The following is a 25,211-nucleotide window of genomic DNA, read 5'->3' as shown; positions in this document are numbered from 1 at the left end:
GCTTCTTTTTGAGCACACCAACGTCGAACAAACTTCTCGTCAACGTCGAATTTTCTGCCGGCGGCACGTTTCCCATGCTCGAGAGCATACTCGATCACCTTCAACTTATAGCCAGCAGTGTAGCTATTCAGGTACTTGCCCATCTTGCCAAAACGTGAACGCCGTGTAGAAAACAAGCTAGCACGAAGGTCATCGAACAGTGCAGAAAACTACAGCAAATGGCTGGCTGAACAGCACAAACAAAACCATCAACGCGAACGCCATGCCAAAGTTGGTGATACTAATGCCGATATGGATAGCGCCGATAGCCCGTTTGCATAGAGATGTGAGAAGCTAAAGCTAAAATCCTGCTTTAACCTTTAGTTGGCAGGTCTACGAATACTAATAAAAAAGTTAAAATTTTTAGCCCACTTCACGAACATCTTAACACGAATAAAATCCAAAAATAAATATATATATATATATATATATATACTCTGGTGACGATGATGATGGTTGCGTTTCCTTGCGCCATCTATCGACTACGCCTAGAAGCTTACGCGCGCGCGCATTTTGAATACGTATTGGTTGGGGAAAGTGTGGGTGCGGCCCTTACGCGGATTTTTTTTTTTTTTTTTTTTTTTTTAGAATATGCACTTCAAAAAAACGGGGTGCGGCCCTTACACGCGTTTATACGGTATCTGTCCACTATGCAATACGATCCCGGCAGTAGAGAGCTTCAGTTTGTCTGTAGACTTCATAACATTTGTGGATACCTGGTTACCGGAGCTGTTGACTGCAGCAGTAGCAGCAACCGTGAAGCCGTTAGCGACATCTAGTGGCGTTTTGTCCGACTACAATAATGTTTTTTCTGTTTTCTGCGTCATTTTGCCGTTCTTGTTGAAAAAAAAAAGCAATGAGAATACTGTGAATTGCTAATCATCTCACTGCTAATGCTTTACACAGAGTCGGTAAGCGGGTAAGTCGCTGCAATGTTATTTTGTAGGTCTGTGGTTAGGCTATGGATAATCAGGTGTCGCCACTCAGCATTGTCCGTCCCGTGCACGCCTCCAGTAACCCGACCAGAACTCGTAACATATGTTGTTTACAAAATGGCCCCGCTTGATGACATCATTGCTTTTTGCTTCTATTTCTGATTCGGCACTTTCAGGAATTTCAAAACTCAATTAAAATACTTTTTAGGCTGTATTTGTGGCTGATATTGTACATATGGCACCTACATGCACCCATTAGTGTGATGCAACAGTAAAATTGTGTCCGCATTTTTGTGTAACCACTATTTTAAATTTCGGGACGAAATTTAAAAATGAGTCTCTGACCTTCTTTTTTTTTATATATACAGTCGATCCCGGATATATCGAACTCGAAGGGGACCGCGAAATAGTTCGATATATCGATAATTCGAATTACGAAATATGCATATGTAAGGCTTTAATTAAAGCACTGCAGGCCTCGACACAGTTTTCTGAAATCGTAAAAAGCGCAAACATGACGATTCGCTCACATATGCTAAAGAACAAGGCAAGAACTTCTTTTGCAAGTTAGCGTACTTTATTTCGCATGAAAAAAGTCCGTCAACGTGTCTTGCTTCTTGCGCGCCGTGAATTCATCAAGTAATCGTCAATATTATTGAAGCTTTCCAAATAAGTAAATTCAGCACCTTCCACCACAACAGCGGTGATCGACGCTGAACGCTGATGCGAGCTCTGTAGCGCGGTAAAGGGTTTAGCGGTGGCAACGGCAGCTGGCATCTTCAAACCGCACGGGTCCATTTCCGCAGCACCGGCAACGTCAGCTATGATCGTCCGCAGCACCGGCAACGTCATCGATGCAGTAAGAAACAGCTACGTCGTTATCTGCACCGATGAAGTCACTCGCTGTGCTCCCGTCCGATACGGCGCCCGGAAACGCTAAGTCGCAAAATTCACTGACGCACTGTACACCGTAGTCGGCAGTCATGACGTGCCTGAAGTCGTCACCTGGCACCAAGGCCCGTAAGGAAACAGTGCTCGACGGTGCTTTACTTGACGTCGTTCCAAGCACCGGTCATCATTTTTATCGCTACGAGCGGGAGAATGCTTAGTTCGACTGCCAAATGACGATTTATCAAAAACAAAGCGCGAAGTACACATTCTGCAAGAGACAATGCTGCGCGAAGAAACATTTCTCCACTGTCGACATGTTGGCGATATTGATGGCACTTGTGGCTTTGCAGACGGCAGCCGCTCCTATGACGAGAAATGCGAAAAAAAGCGTAGCCTCTGAGATCGGCATTTTATAACCGAAAACATTAAAAATACATCACGAGGTTGCGGATCTCGAAGGCCATGCTTTGTGGGCCCGCATGCCATCGTGCGCGAAGAGACAAGGAAGGGAATGCAAACGTTACAACAAGGCTGCGAAGTCTTCGAATTCTCATTTTGGTGCCCTCTGCAATCAGCCTTTTTGAAAATGTGGGGATCCGAGGCGTGCCCGAAGCCACTGCACGGGCATTTTGCCGTTCTGCGAATCCTTTCCTTCTCCCGTTCTCCCGCAACGGCAAGTGGCGCCATCTTGCGCTACACGCCGGCTCTCGTGGTGGCGCTGCACGCGGTTCGGAACCGCGAAATTCGGCGTGACTGACGCGCGTGCACGCCGGGACGAACTCTCTCTCTCTCCTCGGACGCCGCTGGGTAAGCACGCGTTTCCTTCTGGCCCCACGTTGGGCGCCAGTGTGGTAGCCTCGATGCTCACCGGAGCCGAAGACTACCGCGGGTTCAGGCTTAGCCAGCCACAGGGCTGCGTCTACCGTCGCCTGCTTACGTTTTGCGCACCGCTCCGCGCGCGCTCAGCTAGCAAAGGCGTTGAGCGCCGCGCGGCATAAACACAGTGTTCGAGCTAACATACACACACAAACACTTTATTTGCCTTCGGCGGCACCCCAACACACACACAGTACACGTCCATTCCCGGGGCACGGGGAAGCGCATCCGAGGCGCGCCCGAAGCCACTGCGCGGGCATTTCGCCGTTCTGCGAATCCTTTCCTTCTCCCGTTCTCTCGTGACGGCAAGTGGCGCCATCTTGCGCTACGCGCCGGCTCTCGTGGTGGCGCTGCACGCGGTTCGGAGCCGCGAAATTCGGCGTGACTGACGCGCGTGCACGCCGGGACAAACTCTCTCTCTCTCCTCGGATGCCGCTGGGTAAGCACGCGTTTCCTTCTGGCCCGACGTCCCCTTTGGGAATCGCCGGGCTGTAGCCTGCCTGGGTGCCTCGGCACCCTTCCAGGCATGTTTACCCCAGTGTTAGCTCCGGTTCGTACGTGAAGCCAAAGAGCGGTGCCTAGTGCTCGTGCGCGGTCGTACCATGCCGAGCCGCATTTGCCGGAGGCCCACGCGTACGGAGATTGCCCTAAGCTTTTGCGACCAGGCCCAGTGGTCACCGCGAGAGTGCGCAGCATAGCCGCGAGGGACCTTTTCCCGAGCGGCGTGTCAAAGCTCGCCATTGCCAGCTGCGACGTGCTGGCGGTTCCCCTTGGTGTATCGTCCGCGTGGGAAGCCCTTTGCTTCCCCGTGCCCCGGGAACGGACGTGTACTGTGTGTGTGTTGGGGTGCCGCCGAAGGCAAATAAAGTGTTTGTGTGTGTATGTTAGCTCGAACATTGTGTTTATGCCGCGCGGCGCTCAACGCCTTTGCTAGCTGAGCGCGCGCGGAGCGGTGCGCAAAACGTAAGCAGGCGACGGTAGACGCGGCCCTGTGGCTCGCTAAGCCTGAACCTGCGGTAGCCTTCGGCTCCGGCGAGCATCGAGGCTACCACAAAAAACACTAGCCCATGCGTTAAAACATGCGGACCGCGCGTCAAATATACCGGTGAACTGACAAGCGCTGCGCACCGAACTAGAGCAACGCAGTTTCGTCACCTGCGCGCGACGAGGGATTGAAACTTACAAGAACGCGGCCGAAAAATGATCAATAGCTGTTAGAAAAAATGCACTTTCTGGGCTTCGGCATGGGGCAGCGTTCGATATAGCGAATGTTTCGCTGTGCGGGAGTTCGATATACATGCGCACCAACCCCATACTTTTGCATTGGAAATTCAAGGGGATATCTCAACTGTTCGATATAGCCAATAATTCGATATATCAGAGTTCGATATATCCGAGATCGACTGTATTTTTAACCCTATGACGATGATAAAGAATTCAGTGTATGTCGACATTGCCAAGGTAACAGCACACGATCGAGGCGTATCCAGAAGTGGCCTTAGAGCCAGCAAAACGGGCTCACAGAAGAAAATGAACTACCAAGAAAATAAATTTTCCATTCTTTGAAGGAAAATTGTTCTTTTTTCTCCTGTTTTTGTCCTTTTTTTTTCTTTTCTTTCTTGTAATTGTCAACATAGGGTTTTGCTACAGTTTTATCGTTAAAATGTGGTAGCAATACAGTCGAAGACCGATTTTTCAGACCCTCAAAGGACTGCGAAAATGCCTGAAAAATCAGGCAATCCGAAAAAGCAAATGTGCCCCCAAAAAGATTAATTTATTGCTTACTATTGGGATAGAGGGCAGAAAAAGTGATTAATCCTCTTCTGAACCATGCTTCGCTTTCTTGCAAGCAGGTCCGCCTGAATTTCGACTAAAGCGGACTAAAGAGTTGCGAACGCTTGCATCCGCTCGGCTTGCGTCTGCTGTGCTGTCGCCGATGAGTCGTAGTCGTCATCGCTCTCGGACTCTGCAAGCAATAGGCGAATGATTTCTTCATTCACGAGGCCAGCGCACAGTTCCAACTCGCTGTCCACGTCCGCAAACTCGGGAAAATGAGACATTCGAGGGAATCTCGACAACACTGTCCTCGTCCAAGACGGCCGACTCGCCATTGAACACAAATCCCGCGTGGCGGAAGCAGTTATGAATCGGCACGCTAGGCTAGGCAACACACATAAAACGCACAGCAAACACACAGGCGAGCAATCAGTCGATGCGGTCCAACCCATCCAACAGTCAAAGCATAAAAGAAAGAAAATGCTTCCGGCAGCGACGCTGTTGCGGAAATAGACATAAGACTTATATAGCCTTGATCCAGCGTCAGTTTAGCGGAGGTATTGGTGGCACGCCAGGCCGGCACCGGTTCGAGGCTATAGGAGAAAAAAGTAAACAAACAGGATGGCAGCGACACACTTAAAAGTGCGTGGTAGTTGGCTCGGCTGATGCATTGAAAGTCCGAAATATCGAACAGCCCATTCTTAAATGTCCGAAATTTCTCGGCCCATTCTTAAATGTCCGAGCTGCGAAATACATTGAATTTATAAGGTATGTGCCTGGTGCCGGGTAAAAGTCTGAGTTATCAAGCATATCCAAAAAATTGTACGTCCAAAATATCAATTGTCGACTATATATTCATGAGCATATTTACTGGCAAAATTGGGTGCTGGTTAGATTTGTGTAAATACTTCAGTTGAGGGTATAGTTTTTATCAAGTTGAGCCAAATAAATGCTTTTTCTTGTCATTCCCTATAGTAGACAAATTTCGTAGTAGAACATGCCTGGTGCAGCTAATACCACAGTAACCATGTCATTTCATTCCATCGCGTATACAGGACCTTGATTCAAAAAGCGTGTTCCAACATTACTCATGTTTGAGCGAATTTACTCTTACAGCACCACAATGGGGCTCTAGTTTTGATATCTGGTGGGCATTTTGAAGCGGTGCTACAATTTACAATCCGGTTTTGCGATTATCAGACACAGTCCTACTCATTAACGCATAACCGTGACAAGTGTCCTGTCTGTTGATGTGGTTCAACAGTACTTGTAAACAAATAAAGCAGAAATTAAGTTGTCAGCCAGTAGATTCTGACATCTCAGCATGTATGCAAGCCAGGCCTGCAGGGTCACCATCCCCATCGGCTTATTTTGTTCTTCCAGTGCAGTGCCCCCATGATCTCCTACTAGTTCTTTCTTGTGTTGACAAACTGCATACTTAACAATATTTCTAACACTGTTTATTCAGCATAATACTGAGTTTTGAATGTAAGCAAATATCCAAGCTTGTCAGCACGTAGCGTTTGAGTGTATCAGGACATCTGCACTCGTGAAGGACACCTTTTCTTGTTTCTGCCAACGAATTATCAGATATATAAGCACTTTAATACAGTAATACCTCGTTAACTCGAACTCTCATATCTCGAAAAATCGGCTAAGTCGAAGTTTTCCGCGGTACCGATCAATTTCCCATAGGTGCAATGTATTTATTGCCCTTTATCTCGAAGTATTTCCGTGCCCACTTCCGGTTATCTCGAAATCTCGACTGAGAATGGAACCAAAACTTCGCCGCCGAACCGTTTCACAAAATACTAGCGGCAAAATGTCATACGTTTCACAAGGTTCGCGCGAGGCTGCCGCGTTTAGACGAAGTGGACACTGTTCCCTAAAGCGTCGGAACCTAGCGGCATACCAACTTTGTCGAGCAACCCTGTGTCACGTCATGTGACGCTATAGACGTGCACATAAGGAGGCCCTGTAAAATAGCTCGGGTCGTACACGTTTTGTTTACCGTCAGAGATGCGATTTCAGCATTTTATTTACGCAAGGCACGTCGCGCGGATTTTTTCGTCGGCCGTGCGATGTGGTGAGGATAACGCCACCAAAGCAAAGCAAGTCACTGATGCTACAAAGAAAGGTAGCCCTAATCAAAGAAACGGATTCGAGGCTCAAAGTTTCCGGACGTCAAAACGGCGCTGAATGTGTGGCATCGTGCGAGAGGAGCCCCTTCCAGTGACATCGACAGATAAGGCCGATTCTCTGGACTTAGCGGTGGGCTAAACTGACCTAGCCTGCAACATCGGCTGGTTTGACCATTTTCTTAAGCCAAACAACGTTGCGTCACGCACAGTGATCGCGGCAGCGTGGACGCAGCTACTCGAGGGGTGACGACATCCGCCGAAACAAGAAACGTGCTTCGCTTGATGCGAAATAAATTTGAGTGCAGCGGCGTGGATGATCGGCACGTGCGATGTGTTAAGCAACTCGAGAAAGCTTTGCTAGGTGCAAGTGTTACTGAGAGGCAGACCAGCCTTAGTCGGTCTCTCTGCACTAAATAAAAAGGCAGTGCCGAAAAACACAGCTGGTTAATAGCGCTGGTATGTCATTATTTTTCTTCAAAACCTTTACAAAGAGCCAGTTAGGCGCTCCTGTTAAGAAACTGGTCAGTATAAATAACGTTTCTAGATAGAACTGAACTTCTCAATGGAATTTGCCCAACTTTGCTTATCTCGAAAATCTGCTTATCTCGAAATTTTTTCTGATTTTTACTACTTCGAGTTAACGAGGTATTACTGTATGTCGCTCACCAATGTCACTCTTACAGTTTTCTTAGCTCATATTTCTTACGTGTGCCATGGCTGCAGAGTGCAGAAGTTACTCGGGAACAGGGCCCCATCAATACAGTTTCATTTGCAGAACAGTTTGCAGTGATTCCACTCCTGCGCCAACTGCGCCAAAGTGCGCCAAACTGCGCCAGAGTCACGGGTTTGGGGGTGTCTATCACCGGCAGTCGCACCGCAGGCACATCAAAACAAGTGCAGCTTGATCTTGGGGCCGTCAAAGTTACAACCACGGACCTAGAATTATTCCGCTGAATAAACAGTGCTCACGCATGCGTGCCGATAAGCCATTACGCCATGCACGGTGCCAACGCATCTTCTGTTCTGCAAGTCTGCTTGACAGCAAAATGCGCTCTTCGCAGAGGCTCGTGACGTCTGGCCAATCGGCTGCTTGAAAGTGTGGCGGCGATTCATTGGCGGACGTCATCTGTTCTAGAAACACTGCTGATAGCTCGTTTCAAGCATCGCACGGCGCGTAATGAAAGCAACGTTCAGTAATAACTACACGCGTGCCGCTAAAATGACTGTCACAATTCAGTTTCTGGACATCGCGGAATGAAATCTGGGATCACTAGCAGTAGATATATGGAACAATAACGAATTTTCCGTGCTTCGCGTCTATGGAAGAGCACATGGACGGTGGGAACGCATTGACACTTTTCCTCAGATATATACTTTATTCATGGATCTTCATCCAGAAGAACTTTTTCGTAATTCCTTTTACCAGCACATCCGGGTTTGTAATCACTCTGCGGTAAATACCCCTTAAAGGGGCCCTGCAACACTTTTCGAGCATGCTCAAAAAGCGCTGCCGATCGGTAGTCGCGGCTCCCGAGAACACGCGAGCCAAATATTATAGCGATGCGCACGGCCTGGAATTTACAATAAATTCTCAAAGTCAGCTGAAAATCGCTTTCTCTTCTCTCGACAAATGATGTATTAGTCCGCGAAATATGACGCGATTGTCGGCAGTTCCACCATTGGCTGATGTTATAATCACGATAACACCCTCATTATTACTTTCGTTGTTAATTTTGAGTTCAATAAGTAGATAATATGTATGTTTATATTCTGTTATCGCGTTAAAAACACCGAACAAACATTATTATTAGCTCTTCCGGTCTCACCGACAGCTCGTCTGCTCGTAGTTGCGTGGTTCCATTTTCTTCGCCATGCGCAGTGCCGAAAACGTGAATATTTCTGTGCTTTTGACCATCGCCGGTTGCCGTTGAGAGTGGCAGCCGTTCGAGTGTTGCCTCGTCAGCTGAGAACTGCATCGTCGGCACGTTCTCACGACCGACCGAGGCACGGGCGCAGCGTGTCTCCGATAAAAATGCTGGCGTCCGGTAATGGCGGCGCTTCGGGGTCGTCTGCCAGTGCCGTCTTACGAGGCGGTGTATCGGAGTATGGGCCGAAACCGATCTCAGCTGTCATTCGTTCCAAACGAGCGAGCAGGTTTGCTTCCATGGTTGGCAGAGCGATGAAAACACTACGACGTTCGAGGTGCACACCCAACATTACCAAACCGACGCACAGTTTTCAAGCACGCGCGATACACAGTGCCGATCGGCTCCGCTCGACGAGAACGACACAAGCCGACCGGAAGTGGCGGCACAGACCACGTGGTTGCGCCCAGACGTCAGAGAGAAAAAAAATGAAAAAAAAAAACTCCGCCGGCTCTCTTGGGCGGAGCCTCGCTCCTCTGCGCTCGCTCCCTCGATTCGCTGCCTAGCTTTCCGCGCGCTCGCGGCGTTGAGTTGAGGGAGAAAGCTGCGGAACGTGATCTCTATAATTTGGTAACACCACTTAGACTTGACGGATTCGAAAAATTTTTGCGGCGTATGACTCGTGAAGAGTCATACGTCAATAATGAGACTATTCCAATATAACTAAGAAAGGTGTTGCAGGGCCCCTTTAAAAGCCCCGCCTTTTCGAGCTTGTGAGTGCTAGGGTTCCAATTCGAATTTTTTGCTTGCTTTTTTTTTAAAGAAAGTCACAGTTTCACCGCAAGCGTGAAGCAATGAATATGATAGCAAGGATCCGATCTCGCGTAACTCTACAAAACGCTGGTGTAAGAGAATACAGCCGCTCCAGCGAGGTGCTCTTTCCGCACAGTCTGTTCGCGTTGAGAGCGCAGCACGTAGAAGGGTATACGAGCGGCCCGCGCATGGCTGCCGATAGCCGCGTCAGCGATCGCGAGCGCGCCCTTAGAATCAAAGTTAAATGTTGCTGCTCTAGCGACATCATCATATCCCCCTCTCCCGCGCGTCTTTTCAGGCACTCTAGACAGGCAGGGTGTTGCCTCTCTGCTTTGATGGTAGGCCTTCCGAGCAGGGTGATGTTATCACATGCGTCCTCCGAGCGACGGAGATGGGCCGGCTCGTTTGATCTCTGCTTCAGCCGCGTTTGTCGGCCCCGCTCGTGTGCTTTTACTCGCGGTAGAACATACAATGCGCGGGGGGATGCTATCAATTTGGACTTTATACGTACGGGAAATGACCGCAAGAACCCGTCTAGAGTGTCCATATAATTGCTATCGCACTAAATTTCATCTCATTAATAAAAACATGCCTCCTGGCCGGAGCAGCCGCGATTGCGTTTTAATGTGCGCAGCTGTCAGTAGCGGGCCTGTCTCTGGCGGCCCACTGCGAAGCGGCTACGTCATGTTACACGCCCACCCCTCGCTTTTCAGAGTCAATATCTGACGGTTAAAAAAACTCAGTTTCGCTTAAGGGCGAAGCAATTAATGAGATACCAACATATTGTATTGTTACACGAAGTAAGGCTAGCAGCTAACTCTTTTGGATCCATTCTCGCGTAACTCAGCAAAACACTGGTTTAAGGGAATATGGCCGCTCCAGGAACCGAAGTGGTTTTCGTGCTGTGAGTTCTCTAAACGCAAAGTAAACGTTGAGAGTACAAGTTTACAAGCCGTCTCCTGATGCCTCGAGATAATGCGTGCGTCGGTGAATGCGCTCTTCGAGCGATGCAGTCCCCCGACCCCCACACTCCTCTCCTGGCGTCCCGTCATACTCCTTACGAAAGGTGGGCAGAGTGTTTCGTCTCTGATGAGCAGTCGACGGCAGGCCCGCACGCGAGAAAATGTTATCTCGTGCGCTCTCCGTGCGACGTAGACGACCGGCTCGTTTAATCTCCGCTTCAGCCGCGTTCGTCGCCAGCGCTCGCGAGCTTTTACCCGCTGGTAGAATGCGTGGTGTGATGTTATCAATTTAGACTTCACGCGGAAAGTTACGGCATGGCCTCCGAGATGGCGGGCGCTCGGCATGTTTGCGCCCGCCATCTCGGAGGCCATGGTTACGGCAACAGCGACGGCAAAAAACCCATCGACAGTGTCTATATAATTGCTATCACAATAAAAATTAAAAAGAAATTGAGGAGACATTCCACTCTGTGAAGTGGATGATAAGTGAGGCTGTTTCGTGCACGGCACAGAGGTGCCATGATGGAGGACAGTTTGGTACGTAAAGCCAGGCTGTTAACGTTCAATACGCAATATTAATGTGAAAGCCTATGCTTCATCATACACAAAAAGTGACCGTCGGCAGCGTCAATCGATTTATGCATAAAATAATAATCACATGATGGGCGTCATAGATCGTCAGAACTTGTGACATCATCATGACGTCCTCGCTTTGCACTGCTTCCGTGATCGGTGCGCCGATCACGGAGGCAGTGCAAAGCCATGTGAGGTGCAGAAAGCCTGCAGAGAGGGAGGATCAACACATCGATTGAGAAGAACCGGGCTTTCGCCTTGGAGTCGTCTTAGGAGAATGCATTAGGGACCGTGTGACTCTTTAGCATTGATGCACTGTTGTACACGGTATGGATGTATTTAGAGCGTTATTTCATAAAGTACAGTTTTATTGATCCGCTATTCTGTTTATTTGCTAGTGTTTAAAATAATCACCGAAGAGGTTAATCCAGAACACTCGACTGCATGAGACCGTATTTTTGCATTATCGAGGGAAATACGGAGCTCTCCTGAGTTGATTTTTTCCATGAGATTTGCAATGAATCGAAATATGTCTAGCTCTTCATAAGAGCCCCGTAATAATTATTCAGGCACTTCAATGTTAGTGGAATTTGCTTTTTCTAGTGCACTCCGATATGTAAAAATTAGCTGCTCCAGAGTGCTCCCAGATGCAAAATTATCTGCTCCAAATTGCTCCAAGGTGGAAATTTTTGCTGTTTCAAAGTGCTCCAAAATGGATATTTTGCTGCTCCAAAAATTGCTCCAAATCAGAAATCCTCGGTGGCATCATTGAGTTTGGGAAGCACCTCAGTGTTTTGTGGCCATAAGCTGGCAAAGTGTTGTGGAATGATGTATTGACGGCGCAAGTGTACATCCATAGGGGGAAGTCTTCACTGCTTTGCCCCCATTTGTGTGCTCAGGTCTCTCCTCTGCTGGAAAAACTGGGCCAGCGCAAAAACTCTGTGCAACAGAAGCGCCACTACCGTTCTCAGGGCCAGGAGGAGTCAGCGAGCAGCTCGGACGAGAGCCCAGCTGCCCGAAGGCCACCTGGTGATAAGTCTAGAGGAACTGGACGCAGGCGGGTTAGTGTGCATCTGCACATTTACATAGACCTCCTTTATTGTAAATCGTGTGTATTACTGGTGTTACATAATTCACTAACATGGGAAATAAACAAGGGGCTTTGTGTCTTACTTAGGTGGGTGTTCTGGTGACATGCTTATGGTGTTTTGCCACTCACCATAAATCTTGCGGGTCTCTATTTTCAACCACCGCGTCCTTCAGTGGGGTGACCGGTGGCTGTGAATTTGGGAACAACGTGAAATTAACATGTCGGCCTTTTGTAGTTTGAGGCAGAAAGATGTTTAGAATTTTTACACCATGCGTGTGGGAATATATTATGAATTAAAGCTGTAATTTGTGCTATTTGTCTGTTTAAATTCACGCAGCTATTGAAATTCTTACTTCTCAGTTCTAAAGCATCTTGAGGTGATCATGCCGGAGCTGCCAAATGAGATTGGTTTTGTATTTGTCTGTTTATGAACGTCTACAGTAAGGTTCGCTTTTCCTAAATTGTTAAGCGTCTTGCCTAGGCTTGTGCAAATAGTAACTTTTAGGTTCAAAGCTAATAGTGATTTGGTCGAATAATTTCAAATCGAATTCGAATGGTATATATCACGTATGATAAAGAAAAATGATCATATTTCTCATGATCCAACTAACCTGCGCAGTATTTTAATAAAATTGAAACAAGGCATGTGCAAATGTCATTCTTTTTGGTTCAATCGAAGTGGAAGGAACTTTGAATAGTAGCAGGAGTTAACTTTTGGTAGAATGTAAGTGATGACCTTTAAATATGTTACGTCTTAAAATTTACTATACTTGGAGATATAAGCCGGTATAAAATAACCAGCTTTTAAACGTAAAAAATGATGAATTGATGGATGTTCATTTAACCTTGAAGTGGGGCTTCGTGGCTGTGCGAATTTTTCCTGGAAAGGTGTATTACGGTATAGCACTCTTCTACTGCAGTGAAGCCACCTTTTCAGGGGGGTTAAATGTGGACTAATATACACCTATTCGTTCATTTCGAATGCTTTGAAATTTCCAATAATTTAAATTCGAATCGAAGCGAATTTGACTACTGTAATATTCATTCAAACATTCTAAGTGCCCGAATATTCACACAAGCCTAATCTTGTCAGCTAATTGTGCTACAGCTGCCAGTTGAGATTGCTTTTGCATTTCTGTCTATTTAATTGAGAACTTCCACAGGCAGGTTTTCGCAGAGCTTATGCGGAAGGCCTTTCTTGGTGTTTGTGTGGCAGGGTGGCCGCAGACGAAGTGGCTCAGCGTCGTCCTCTGGTTCCGGGGCCTCGGCATCACCGGAAAGACGTAGACCACGGCCAAGCCCTCCACGTGGCAGGTAGGTCATTATTAGCAGATTTCACTGGGCATTGAAAACACAGAAAGGGATAGCTGACAAGGCAAGTGCTTGTCCTGTTTTCTGTGTTGTCCTAGATCCCTTTTTGTGCCCTTTAGTTTTATTATGAACTGAAACCAACTCTCTTATTGCACCTCAAGTGTTTTGAAGTGTCAAATTATTTTCTAAGTCTTGCACTCAACAGTCGAACCCTGCATGATAAATGGTGTTGCTTTTACGATTTTTAGGCTTCCTACAAAAATGACTATGAATTCTGGTGCTATGCTCATTTGTCTACCATGGGAGTGACGGATGCTGTTTTTGTCTATAATCTTTGTGCTTGTGGCTTCAGACGTCATTGAATTACTTGTTACGCTAAATCTCCAAGCAATCATGTATTGTTTAAATGTACAAATGCACTAGGTTTGCTTGCTGCTGCTTAGTAGTTATAAAATGTATGGTTGAAAAATACAGTAATCCCTCGTTATAACGAAATCGCTTTACTCGAAATATCGCTTTATTCGAAATTTCTTCCGGTCCCGACCCAAACGCATGCATATTAAGTAGGGGTGTGCGAATATTCGAAATTTCGAATATTTTTCGAATAGTGTTTGCTATTCAATTCGATTCGCACTGGAATTTTACTATTCGAATTATTCAAACTTCCCCAAAACAAATACAGTCAACGTCAGATTGAAAGTGACCCCTTCAGATTTTCAATATGCTTCACCTCATTACACTCTCGTATTGCGGCAAAGCTGCCTTTCTAGCTTTGTTACGGTCGAACTTTGCCAAGACACAGTCATCATCCGATTGGAAGTGGTCCCTAGATTTTCAGTATGCTTCACCTCATCACACCGCCGTATTGCGGCAAAGCTGCCTTTCAAGCTGCGCTACGGTCGCAAATGTATTAACTCAAGAAAACGCTGGTTCCAACATGGAGATGAGAGATGCGGCAGAGGTGGGGGCTCAAATTAAGGCACATTACTCGAAGTGTGCTAAGAGCTTGGCCCGCTTAGAACAAAGTGGCAAGCGGATGTGTCGCCGAACGGCGGCGGCCCTTTTGCGCATACAGTGTCAAATTTATGCCGTCAACGTCTCAAGCAGGCCCAGAACAGTCCTCCAAGGTATCAAACCCACGACCGATTACCGCCTAGTAACGGGTACCAAGCAAATGCCCAGTGTTCCCGGCTGTTTACAGTCGCCGAGGGATTTTTCAGACTCCAAAAATATGGACTTCATGGATGTTTTGAACTTCATAAATGCACCGCTAAGGTTTCCACAGCACTAATACATTTTCGCAACCGATTTTTTTTTTTTCGGAAGACTTTATGCTTTAAAGTTCGATTGTTCGGACTGTTTTGAGCCACACCGCTTGGTTTTGAAAGCCGCCATGTTGAATTTTCGGCTGGCTGTGGGAAGTTTGGCTTGGCTTCCAGTGGCTAATTATGTATCCTCCAAGATTGGCAGTGCGCGCAATTTTGCAGTTTCGGAGGCCATGCCCGCTGTTCCTTGGCTGGCAAAACGCTCTAGGAGACGCAACTTTTCTCTTTCAGTCAGCCTTATCGTCATCATTAAGGGGGGAGGAGGCACTTTGACATAAAGCATCTTTTTATTTAAGTTAGGATGATGAAAACATCAGTGATCATGTATTTACATGTGTAAATATCAAATATGAACTCAGTTTTTATGTAGCCCTTACGACAATTTTTTAAATTAATCATTAATTAAATTTTCGTTTGATCACCTTTTTAATAAATTGGCTACTCGGATCCTGCTGAATTAAATGTCATTGCATTCTACAGTTATCAAAGAGTGCAAAAAGCAAATTTTATGGTTCTAGCTTTCCTACAACATAAGTTATGAAGCTTCAAAGTTCGTCATTCAACTAACGAGAAAATATATTTTTGTTATTTTCTCTCTGGTAAAAATTTACGCTTTTCTATAGTAACATATGACACTTTGTTGCACTCACTAAACATCCAGCTTTTCAGTAATACAAAAATGATCAAAACCGAGTGTACCAAAGCTGAGAAACGCTTGCCAGAAGAATGAAAGGTGGCCAAAAAATTGAAACTGAGAAAAAAGCAAAAAACAAAACTCTGTACCTTCAAAGAGCGCTACATAAGTAAAAATGCTTTACTTTGCAAATAAATGCCTTATAAGACACCAGGAGAGTAGTTTATCACATTTTCCAATCGAAATGGCCCCAGTGCATGTCCTTTCAAGCAGTTTGTCGATTGCGGAGAAGTCGACGATCCCGTAGTTAGCCGCCGTCGGGTCAGAGCCCTCGCATGCTGTTGCGAGCGTCCGCAGCTTGCGCTCGCTAGCGGAAGTTGCCGATAAGCTGGAGATCTTATCTTCAATCTGTATCTGCTGCTGCGCACGATCGGCACTTGTCAAGAACGTCGTGTCGATCCTTCTACAACGCTGCCTATCACTGACCTCGTCGAGGCGGCCGCCGACACAGGTGAAGTCGGCATTTCGACCGATGAATCGCGTTCCGCCACCACGCCGTCCTCCGCTGGATGCGCTTCTGATGCACTCGAGCCGTGATCTTGCTTTTTTTTTTTTTTTTTTCGAATTTATGAGCGCTGCGCAACTTTCGATATGGCTTCGCCACGATCAAAGTTCCAAAACGCGGCCGAGAGCGTAGGCTTAATTCACTCCCGGCGGCTGCGGCGCACTTCGTCTAGCTCACTTGGGGCCGTGCCAGTAAGCCACTGCAACGTGCAGTCTTTTTTGGGGATGATCAAAAACGCCTGCTCCAATTTCTTGCCAGCTTGCGCGGGTTGGAACTTTACCGACATAAATCGACGAGAACAACACAGTGATACCACGGCGAGATGAACTTGCCGCTTTGCGTGCGCTGCAGCAGACAGCGCGGGAGGCCCGACGAATCGGAAAGCGTTATTTAGTCACGTGTGCTCACTGTGCCAATGGGTTCACGCGGCGGGACCTTTTTTTGGCGCGGATTTTCGATGTGAATTCTGAGTGGACGGAAACAAGGGCGGTGGAATATTCAAGAAAAAGCGCGGCTCTTTCGAATGCGACCAAGATGGCTGCTGTAGGGAACGTAGAACGGCATCAGTGCGGCGCTGAATAATCCCGTTTTTTACGCGTTCATCGCTAAAAATTTAGCTCGCTGATGGCACATAAAATGCTGTCACGGCTAAAATACTGACAGTGGTGGGAAACCTGCGCCAATTGCGCCAATCTGCGCCAACTGGCAATTGCTGCTCCACACTGCTCCAAAAGGGTCTTTTTTGCCTAATTTGCGCCATTTCTGCGCCACAACATGGTTTTAGGAACCAAAACTAATGTTTCGTGGACAGCGCGCTTCGTGAGTGGATGTACAGTCGAACCTCGTTAATACGTACCCGCTTTAAGCGTACTAACGGTTAAAACGTAGTTGCGACGAATCCCCGACCGAGTCTCATAGAGCCTAATGCATTCGCTGACCGCATAAGCCGTAGTGCTTCACCCTACGCCTACCGGTTAGTGCGTACCCTGCGTACCGCGATAACGTTTTGTCCCATAAAATTTTACTGCGCTGCTAAACTTCCCGACGCCACAATGTGCCGCCAAAGGTTTTCCGTCTTTTCGAGAAGTGCGTAGATCGGTCTATCACCGATTCCGACTTCCGCGCGATTGCGGCGATGCCTTTGCGGGTAAGCATCGGGAAAGAACGAAGGTGAGGCGGCAGCCACCGACGAACGCGCCAGCATGACTTATCGCCGACAACCTTATCACAATAAGTATCTTCAGATATCTGCTCGGGTACGCGTGCGGCGCAGCACTACTTTAAGCCTACTGCACGCATTTAATAGGCGACGACGCGCTGGGCCGCCGATCGCTGCCGCCTCGTTGTGCGGGGCCGTGTTCAAGCGCGCGCCACTTTGTAGAAACGAAAGCAGCTCGCCGTTGCGGAGTTGCGCGTTGCTGGTCGTGGGCGACGAGAAACCTCTTTGCATAGACGCTATCACGCTAAACGCACGCGTACGGTACAGCAAGCGTAGCGCTGTTGTAACCATACTGCGTGCTTTTATTGGGCGACCACGCTTCCGTTCGCTGCCAGGACCGCTAGAGCGTCACGGAGTGCGCATCGCTTGCAGGAAGTTCGTCATCGCCGCGTTAACCGAACAAGCTCATCTGTGCTCATCGCCGCATCTGTGCACGGTCTGGAGCGAAGTAGGTACGAAGAACACTCCCACGACAAATGCGCGCGTGCGGTACAGCAAGCGGCCCGGCGGCCCGGCAGTAATGCCGTGTGCCGAGAAGGCGACGCGCTGCACGCAACTAGCCAGGAGACGATCGGCTCCACGCAGCCGTACCGCGTTTCACTGGAACTGTGTCAGTTTTCATTTAGTAGCAGATCGCAGTACAGACGCACACACATATACCGCGGAAAGCCGACACTGTCCGTTCTGTCGCTATGTTGGTTGGTCACTGCGTATACCGGACCCTGTAATAGTTACGAAATGCTCCTTGGCGTCGCCACCACGCGCTATCGGCACTATCGGACGGTCCGTGCGAGAGTACCAGAATCTTTTCTCCAGTTTGGGAAAAAGAAAGAAAAAGCTTTGCAGTGGGTACTTTAGGCAATATCTGCTGTGGCACTGTATTTATTTCTTTGCTGGCGGCGATGGCGTATGCGAGGAGATGCAAATTTTTACTTGGTGGTTAATGCGTACTACCGTTTAGTGCGTAGTTATGCGGCGTTCCCGGCAGGTACGCATTAACGAGGTTCCACTGTATGTACGTCGTGGTCGCCATCTTGAGCTGCTGCATTTGTTAATGGCGCCACTAGCGTCCCAGCCGTCGTGACAGCCGACGCAATTCAATATCAGTGGCAACGGTACAGCAGCACTGGTACCCTAGCCCTAGCTACGCTAGCAGCACTGCAACCGCGCCGGAACCTTCGCTTTCTGCAAGCGATGCGCACTCCTCGATGCTGATGCTCTAGCGGTCCTGGCAGCGGACGGAGTTGCATTTGTGTTGTCGCCTAATACAGTATAGACCGCTTATAACGTAAGTCGCCGGAGTCGCGAATATCCGCACTATAAGCGGTACCGCACTATAAGCGGTACCGCACTATAACCAAAACAACCTTCTACAAAGGCTGCACTTGCGCAAAACGTGTTGAGCATGTAGCCTCGCGTGTCCGATAATCGACATATGCAATGTGAGGCGCTTACAACCACTTAAATCTCCGAATGTTCAAAAATTAACCGCCAAAGACACGCATTGCCAACGAAATGAACACGGGGGGAAAAAGCAAACAAAACAAAGTGCCTTCGCGGAAATTCGCCCACTACGTTTCAGGCCACCTCGAGGTATGTGCATTACACAGAAACCATGTCGAATCGCGACCGAAATTTCACGTGCTGAGCGGTACCGATCGTTCGATTTCACGGGCGCGCACGCGATGTCCAAGACATTGCAATCGAACCCGGAACCTCCATTCGAGAGTTGCATGTGCCAACCATTCCCTCGTTTTCATTAACGATATGATTCTCTTCCCTTCAAGTGCAGCCATCGCAAAAAGTTTCGTTGATTCCGCACAAAACCGCAACTTTCATCGCCCGCGACCGCTACCGAAAAGCAACCAACGCTGATTAGGCCTAGCGTGCGGTTCAGCATGTTGTCGTGGGAAGTTTCTCCAAGACAACATGAAGATCGGACGTTGAAAAGATCGCACTCATGCACTAACCCAAGAACAGCGCGCATGATACAAAGTTTGTGCGGTTTATGTTCGCGGCTGGGAGATCAACGGCGACAAAAGCCCGCCAAGCTCGTTTAAGTCCGCGCACTGGCAGAAAAGGCGAAAGCTCGCGTCATGAAGCCGCAAAACTTTTCAATTTGCGGACGAGGTAGCAAACGCGATATCTGTAGCAAGTGTGATAACGACGACGCTTTTCCCGACAGGAAACTTACTTTAAAGCGCACTTGATGAGGACGCTATCGTACGTTCCACGCGTAACGCGCTGCCGGCAAGCGGCCGCGGAGCCTTGCCGCCGCCGGTGCAAAGGCTACTCCGTCGCCTAGGCAACCACCATCCTTCCCCACTCGGCGAGCCCGCACAGCGCTGCCGCGGTCTTTTTCCTCCCTCCGCCCCTCGTTCGTTCACTGTGCGTGCCCTCGCCCTTCGACCTCGTCGCTCCCTCCCCAGCGGCGTACCTTACTCGCTACCGTGTTTGTCAGAAATATTTTCTCGCAACCGCATTATAAACGGTATTTCATCTTGGGGGACTGCATAATAAGCGGTATGCGTATACATGCGGTTCTATGGGAGGGTAAACGGGAGTCGAAAAAGACCGCATTATAACCGGTCCTGCACTATATGCGGTTACGTTATAAGTGGTCTGCACTGTAAAAGCGTGCAGTATGGTTACGACAGAGCTGCGCTTGCTGTGCCGTACGCGTGCGTTTATCGTAATGGCGTGAGTGTAGCGTGGTTTCTGTGTGCACGATCCGCAACGATCAACTCCGCAACAGCGAGCTGCTTTCGTTTCTACAAAGCAGTGCGCGTGTGAACGCGGTCCGGCGCTACGAGCAGCAACAATCGGCGGCTAAATGCGTGCAGTAGGCTTAAAGCAGCGTGACGCGACAGGCATGCCCGAGAAGTTATGTGAATATACTTATTGCGACAGGGTTCTCAGCGATACGTCATACTGGCGCGGTCGTCGGTGGCCGCCACCTCACATTCGTTCTTTCCCAATGCTTGAATCGCTGCAATCGCACGGAAGTAAGAATTATTTATCGACCGATTTCCGTACTTGTCGAAAAGGCAGAAGACACTGTGGCGTCAGCAAGTTCAGTGGCGGAGTAAACTTCTATTGCGTAAAACGTTATCGCGGCACGCAGTGTAACTATGTGTGTGTGTGTGTGTGTGTCGGGTGTCCCAGCTAACTTATGCCAAGGGTTATAAAATGCAATATTAGAGGCAGTTGAGTGAAATCATTTACATATTGCTGAAAGCCACCTTACGCATTATGGATATTTTTTTTTGTTTTGGAAATAATTTGTTAATTAGGATTATTTAACTCAATGGCTAAATATTGACTTTAGGCAAGAAATGGGATTTGCAAAGTTAGAGAGCGTCTTCCTAAACTCCCATTGCATTATTTGCGAGAAAGAAAGTCTCACGTGTACCATTTCTTCCGAGCTGCAAAGAAGCCCGAGAAATACGAAAAAAAAAAACACGTGACTAGCGCTTTCGCGCGCCGCGATTGTACTGCTCTCAACCGTGGTTTGAGCGAACGAAATTACCTGCGGCCGCGACTCGCCGGCTTCGTCAAACTAGTTGCAGCGGTAGGCCGATAAGTTGGCGGTCGTTTCTTGGCCCGTGTCAGCCAGTTGGCGCGCGTGACGGTGCAAGTTTTAGCGAGCGCGGGCCAAGCAACAACCGCCAACTTATCGGCCTACCACTGCAACGGAGCCGGCGAGTCGCGGCCGCAGCTGATTTCGTTTGGTCAAACCACGGCTATGGTGGCTACCACGGCTGGGAGCAGCACGATCACGGCGCGCGAGTGCGCTAGTCACGTGGAATTTTTTTTTTTTTTGTATTTCGCGGGCTTTCTTTGCAGCTTGGCTGAATTTCTAGTCTAAATTGGCTAATTCTAGGCACCTTGGCTAAATTCTAGGCTAAATTTTCTTCCTCTGTGTATTTCATGAAAAGTCCGTGCCTGCTCCAAACACAGGGGTAGCTGCTCCAAAAGCAGATTTTTCCTGCTCCAATGGCTGCTCCAAAATGCTGGAAGGCATTCCCACCACTGTACTGATCTAAGACGCATGAGAATTGGCGAGGTTATGCATCAGTAGCGGCACAATCCAAATAAAACGTTCTCAGAAATTAGATTTTTTTTCTGATTTTCGGTCTCAAAGACCCGTGTCCCCTCTTAATACGCCGGTAGGGGTTTTTTTGGTGCATTTGTTTTTTCAGCTGTCATTCCACACGTGGTCGTCGTTATGGTGTGTCAGGTGTGTGTCTGAGACGTTGTGCACATCAGATTTTTGTCTGTCGTCGCGGTGGTTACGGCACTTGGCTACTGACCTGAAACAGGTGGGTTCGATTGCAGCTGTGTTTCGATGGAGGTGAAATGCTGGAGGCCCACGTACTGTGCTGTGTGAGTGCAGGCTTAAGAACCCTGCACTGTGTCATTGAATCCCATCAACCAGACGAGACATGACATGCATCTTTTTGTGACAGGCGTCAAATTATGTGTGCTTGGTGCGGGTGCCACCAGTTGTGCCGCCCGCAACGGTCGGCGGCAGCAATCGCCAACGCTCTGACGTTACTTTAGCCTGAATACAACCAAATCTGCTTGTCCCCAAGCGTAGCATGAAGCATAGCTTGACTGGAGATTTTTTAGTCTGCTCTAATCCAAGTATACTTCATTTTAATGTATTAACAACTTTTTAGGACTATTTTGCCGTCCCCGCCAGGTCCCCAAGATCGGTCGGCGACTGTACTGCGGAATGAACAATAGCTGTCAAATTCCACAGAGCAGCGCGCCAGATTCACCTGAATAAAGTTTTGCTTCACTGAATACATTGTGTTCTGACTTCATCGCAGTCATAGCGCCATTAAAGCTCGACTGTTTTAGCTATTCTCGAGTGGTCACTTATATCGAAATACCGCTTATAATGAATTTTTTCGCCGTCCCGCTGACTTCGTTATTATAACGAGGGATTACTGTACAGTAGACTCTCGATAATTCAAACTCAAGGGGACCTTGGGATTTTGTTTGAATTATCAGAAGTTCTCATAAATATGACTCGGGGCAACATACCAACTAGCGTTGTGATGCTTATTGTTTCTCAGTGCCACAGCAACATCACAGACAGCTCTGCATGATTGCTAGTAAAGTTTTTAGACGTCACCGATCATACTAGTACTCGTTATCACACAGTGCGTTCACATGTATGTGAAGAGGGGCGAAATGTATTGTGTCCTGTGACAGCTTGTAGTCCCTTCCCATCTTTAGGACGCTTTCTGGCATGACACCAGTGTACTGTGGCAAGAGTGACTTTAAGAAGCCTTCACGTGATAGATCAAGGCCAGGCGTGGGGTTTTTTTTTCCCCTTTTCCTCAGTCAGCATGCAATTGTTCACGTGCACGTCTTGGCTAGTTTGGACGTTTTGTAAGCAGGCAGTCAGCTTTGTTTGTAAATTTTAGTGACATAAGAACGTGAATGTTCAGTTAGAAGCAAAAGGCAGCAGATACAGTAAAAGCTCGTTAATTCGACACCCGTTAATTCGGAAATTCGGACGGCTCTAGTGGTCCCGGCCAAAGTGCACGTTAATATATGGGACCAAATCTTCGTTAATTCATCAGAATTCGGCTCTGCACCACCTAATTCGGACAAATGCTGACGGCTGCCACTACACAAAAGTGTGGTAAAGCAGCGGGGCACCATTGGAGTGAAGCCGAAACCTGAGTGGCATCGCCATTGTGATCAACTAGTGGGGGCGATCGCAGCGTCACCGAACGTCGGCGTCTTCTTTCTTCGCTTCACTGCGCCTACGGCGCCATTTTCCCTTGTGTTGTGTCAGCACAGTCTCTTCTTGCGGAGTTCTTTTTTTTTCCATTGTGACCGTGTTTGCATGTGAGGCCTGAGCATGATGCCGTAGCTTACGATGGCATCGACGAGGTGTCATCCGAGTCCACTGACGATGACTGCCCGACCTTCGATGCTGTCCTTCCCACTGATATGACCCTTCAGGACTACATCGCGATTGATGATTGTGTCGCCACGACTGGTCTCCTGACCAACCAAAAAATTATTAATGATGTCGCGACCTCATTGCACCTCACGGGAAGGCTCGGAGGCGCTTTTGATATAAGAGGACGTGTTCCTGAGCACTTCCAACAGTTTGCGTGCTGTTGGCCATTTGGAAGAGTTAAGAAAAATTGTAATGTCCGCCGGAATATGAGCGAAAACGCAGACGGCCATTACAAAATACTTCAGCAAATAAAGGTATGCTTCTCCAACTTGATTTTCAAGTTGTTTTTCCTGTTCATTCGTTAATTCGGCATTCGGTTAACTCGGACATTTTTTCCGGTCCCGTGAAATCCGAATTCACGAGCTTTTACTGTATTTCCAAGCATGAGCAAGCAAAAAGTTTGAATTAATTGAATTTGTGTAGTTTGGCAGTTTGAGTTAGGCGGAATACACTGAAAACATACAGGCGAACCAAAAATTTCAGATTTGTTTGAATTATCAAGAGTCTACTGTAATCAATTTCCACAGTCACAACCACAATTCATCTACTGCGCATTTGTCATTCCCATGCCAGCTGAACTGCCCAAGTTGCCTCAGTTAATTTTTGCAATAAACTCCATTATTGAGCATCCCAAGGACACTCCCACTGTTCCTTAAAATTTTTCTTTCAGGCCTTACAGGAGCCCATCGCCTAGGCTCCGTCATGGGCACCGGAGGAGCATAAGCCCTGGCAGGAAGCACAGACCGTCTCCACTCCCTCTGCGTGAGGAGAGGCGTCGAATGCCTTCACCACCACACGAAAGGAGACCACCACCTCGCCCTGCTATGAGCCCACGCAGGGAACAACGTAAGTCACTCTACATCTGTAGGTGCAAGTGCGTGCTTCTTTTCGGTCATCCTTTATCAAGTCTCATAGAATAGCGTGACAGGCCTTTCCTAACATCTCCAGCCTCGCATTGAATTAAATTGAATGTTTAATTTCATGTGTCATTCATAAAGGATGGTGGGAGTAAAAGCTGAACTAAAGCACCTTGACTGGGCAGGTGGGCAGGCAGGAATGAAGGAAACGGTCAAAGTGCCTTAGGTTCTCTAAGAAATGCTTCGCATTTAAGAAATGTTTGGCGAAAATCATCACAAAAGCAATCTTTAGCACTTGAGACCTATGCTTGCTGTCATTACTAGTTCTCATATTTCACCCTAGGGAAGCCGCTAGAGTGAATTTAATTTTGTGCATTCCAAGCTCTCGTGCAAGTGTATGTAGTCATGGGACTTCTTTCAGTAGAATTGAAACGATGTGAGATTAAAGTTTTCCAGATTATTTTTCTTGCGCACCACTTCTGCTTGTAGGTACCATGGCTCAGCATTCCAGAAGTCATGCCAGGAGGTCTCGCAGTCCACCTGAACCTGTGGAGCGGTACAGAGATGCCGATGCAGCACGGCAAGCACATCCGCAGAACAGCCATCACATGTGAGGAATTTTATTTGTGGCTTTAATCCATACATTTTGTACCCAAGACATGGTTCTGTTAATGAGGCACTAATTTGATTGCTGTGTGCATTAAAAGTTGGTAAAACAATGTTAAAGAACCCCAGGTGGTCAAAATTAATCCGGAGTACACTCGCTGATCGTTTATTCGGATGCTGAAAATTCAGACGTGCTCATTTATTGAGACACCTTCATGGCACCGCCACTCGTCCCATTGAAGCAATGTAAACTGGCAACCGGAAATTCGGTCCACCCTACGGTGCGCCGTTGATTTTTCGGACTCTGACTAGCTGATCAAGTGCAATGTCGAACGCCGTGACATGTTGTCAACAATGTTTACAATATATTGGCTAGGTTTCCAGCACTGAAAGGTTGCACTGGCTATGGCTGGAGGACGTGCCATCGTAAAAATCCACGCCGAAATTACAATAGCCAATCTCAAAGGCTATGTTTGTTGGCCACATGCAATGGTTGCCTTTTGGCTTTAGCCGGTCGAGTATCCATTGAACGGTTACTACGGCCAAACCGCAGGCCAAGCCAAGCCACGCTCAGAGTCGGCTTGTTGAGGCTTTTGAGAACAACCGCCTGTACGACACAGACAAAGAGAGAACTACACCACAAGTGCTGCAGCATGAAGTAGCCCGTCATCATTCCCTTTTGGCATTTGAGGGTTTACGTTGTCAGTGGTTTCTGCGGCTAGGCCTGATGTGCATCTTGTGCTTGGT

General features: G+C 47.9%; 1 protein-coding gene across 1 annotated transcript in view; it reads left to right on the top strand.

Annotated features, from left to right (window-relative positions):
* The window catches only part of LOC119396924 (serine/arginine repetitive matrix protein 1), a gene marked incomplete at its 5' end in the record, with an annotated part of 62,901 nt that overhangs the window by 15,252 nt on the left and 22,438 nt on the right, over positions 1-25,211 (top strand). Inside the window, 4 exon segments of the mRNA XM_037664308.2 lie at positions 11,771-11,932; positions 13,178-13,275; positions 23,672-23,847; positions 24,348-24,468. Coding sequence (XP_037520236.1) covers positions 11,771-11,932; positions 13,178-13,275; positions 23,672-23,847; positions 24,348-24,468 — 557 coding nt within the window.

This window comes from Rhipicephalus sanguineus, chromosome 6, assembly GCF_013339695.2.
Source record: "Rhipicephalus sanguineus isolate Rsan-2018 chromosome 6, BIME_Rsan_1.4, whole genome shotgun sequence".
Taxonomy (NCBI): Eukaryota; Metazoa; Arthropoda; class Arachnida; order Ixodida; family Ixodidae; genus Rhipicephalus; species Rhipicephalus sanguineus.
The sequence above is the reverse complement of the archived record's forward strand: the minus strand, read 5'-3'. Positions and strand labels throughout refer to the sequence as shown.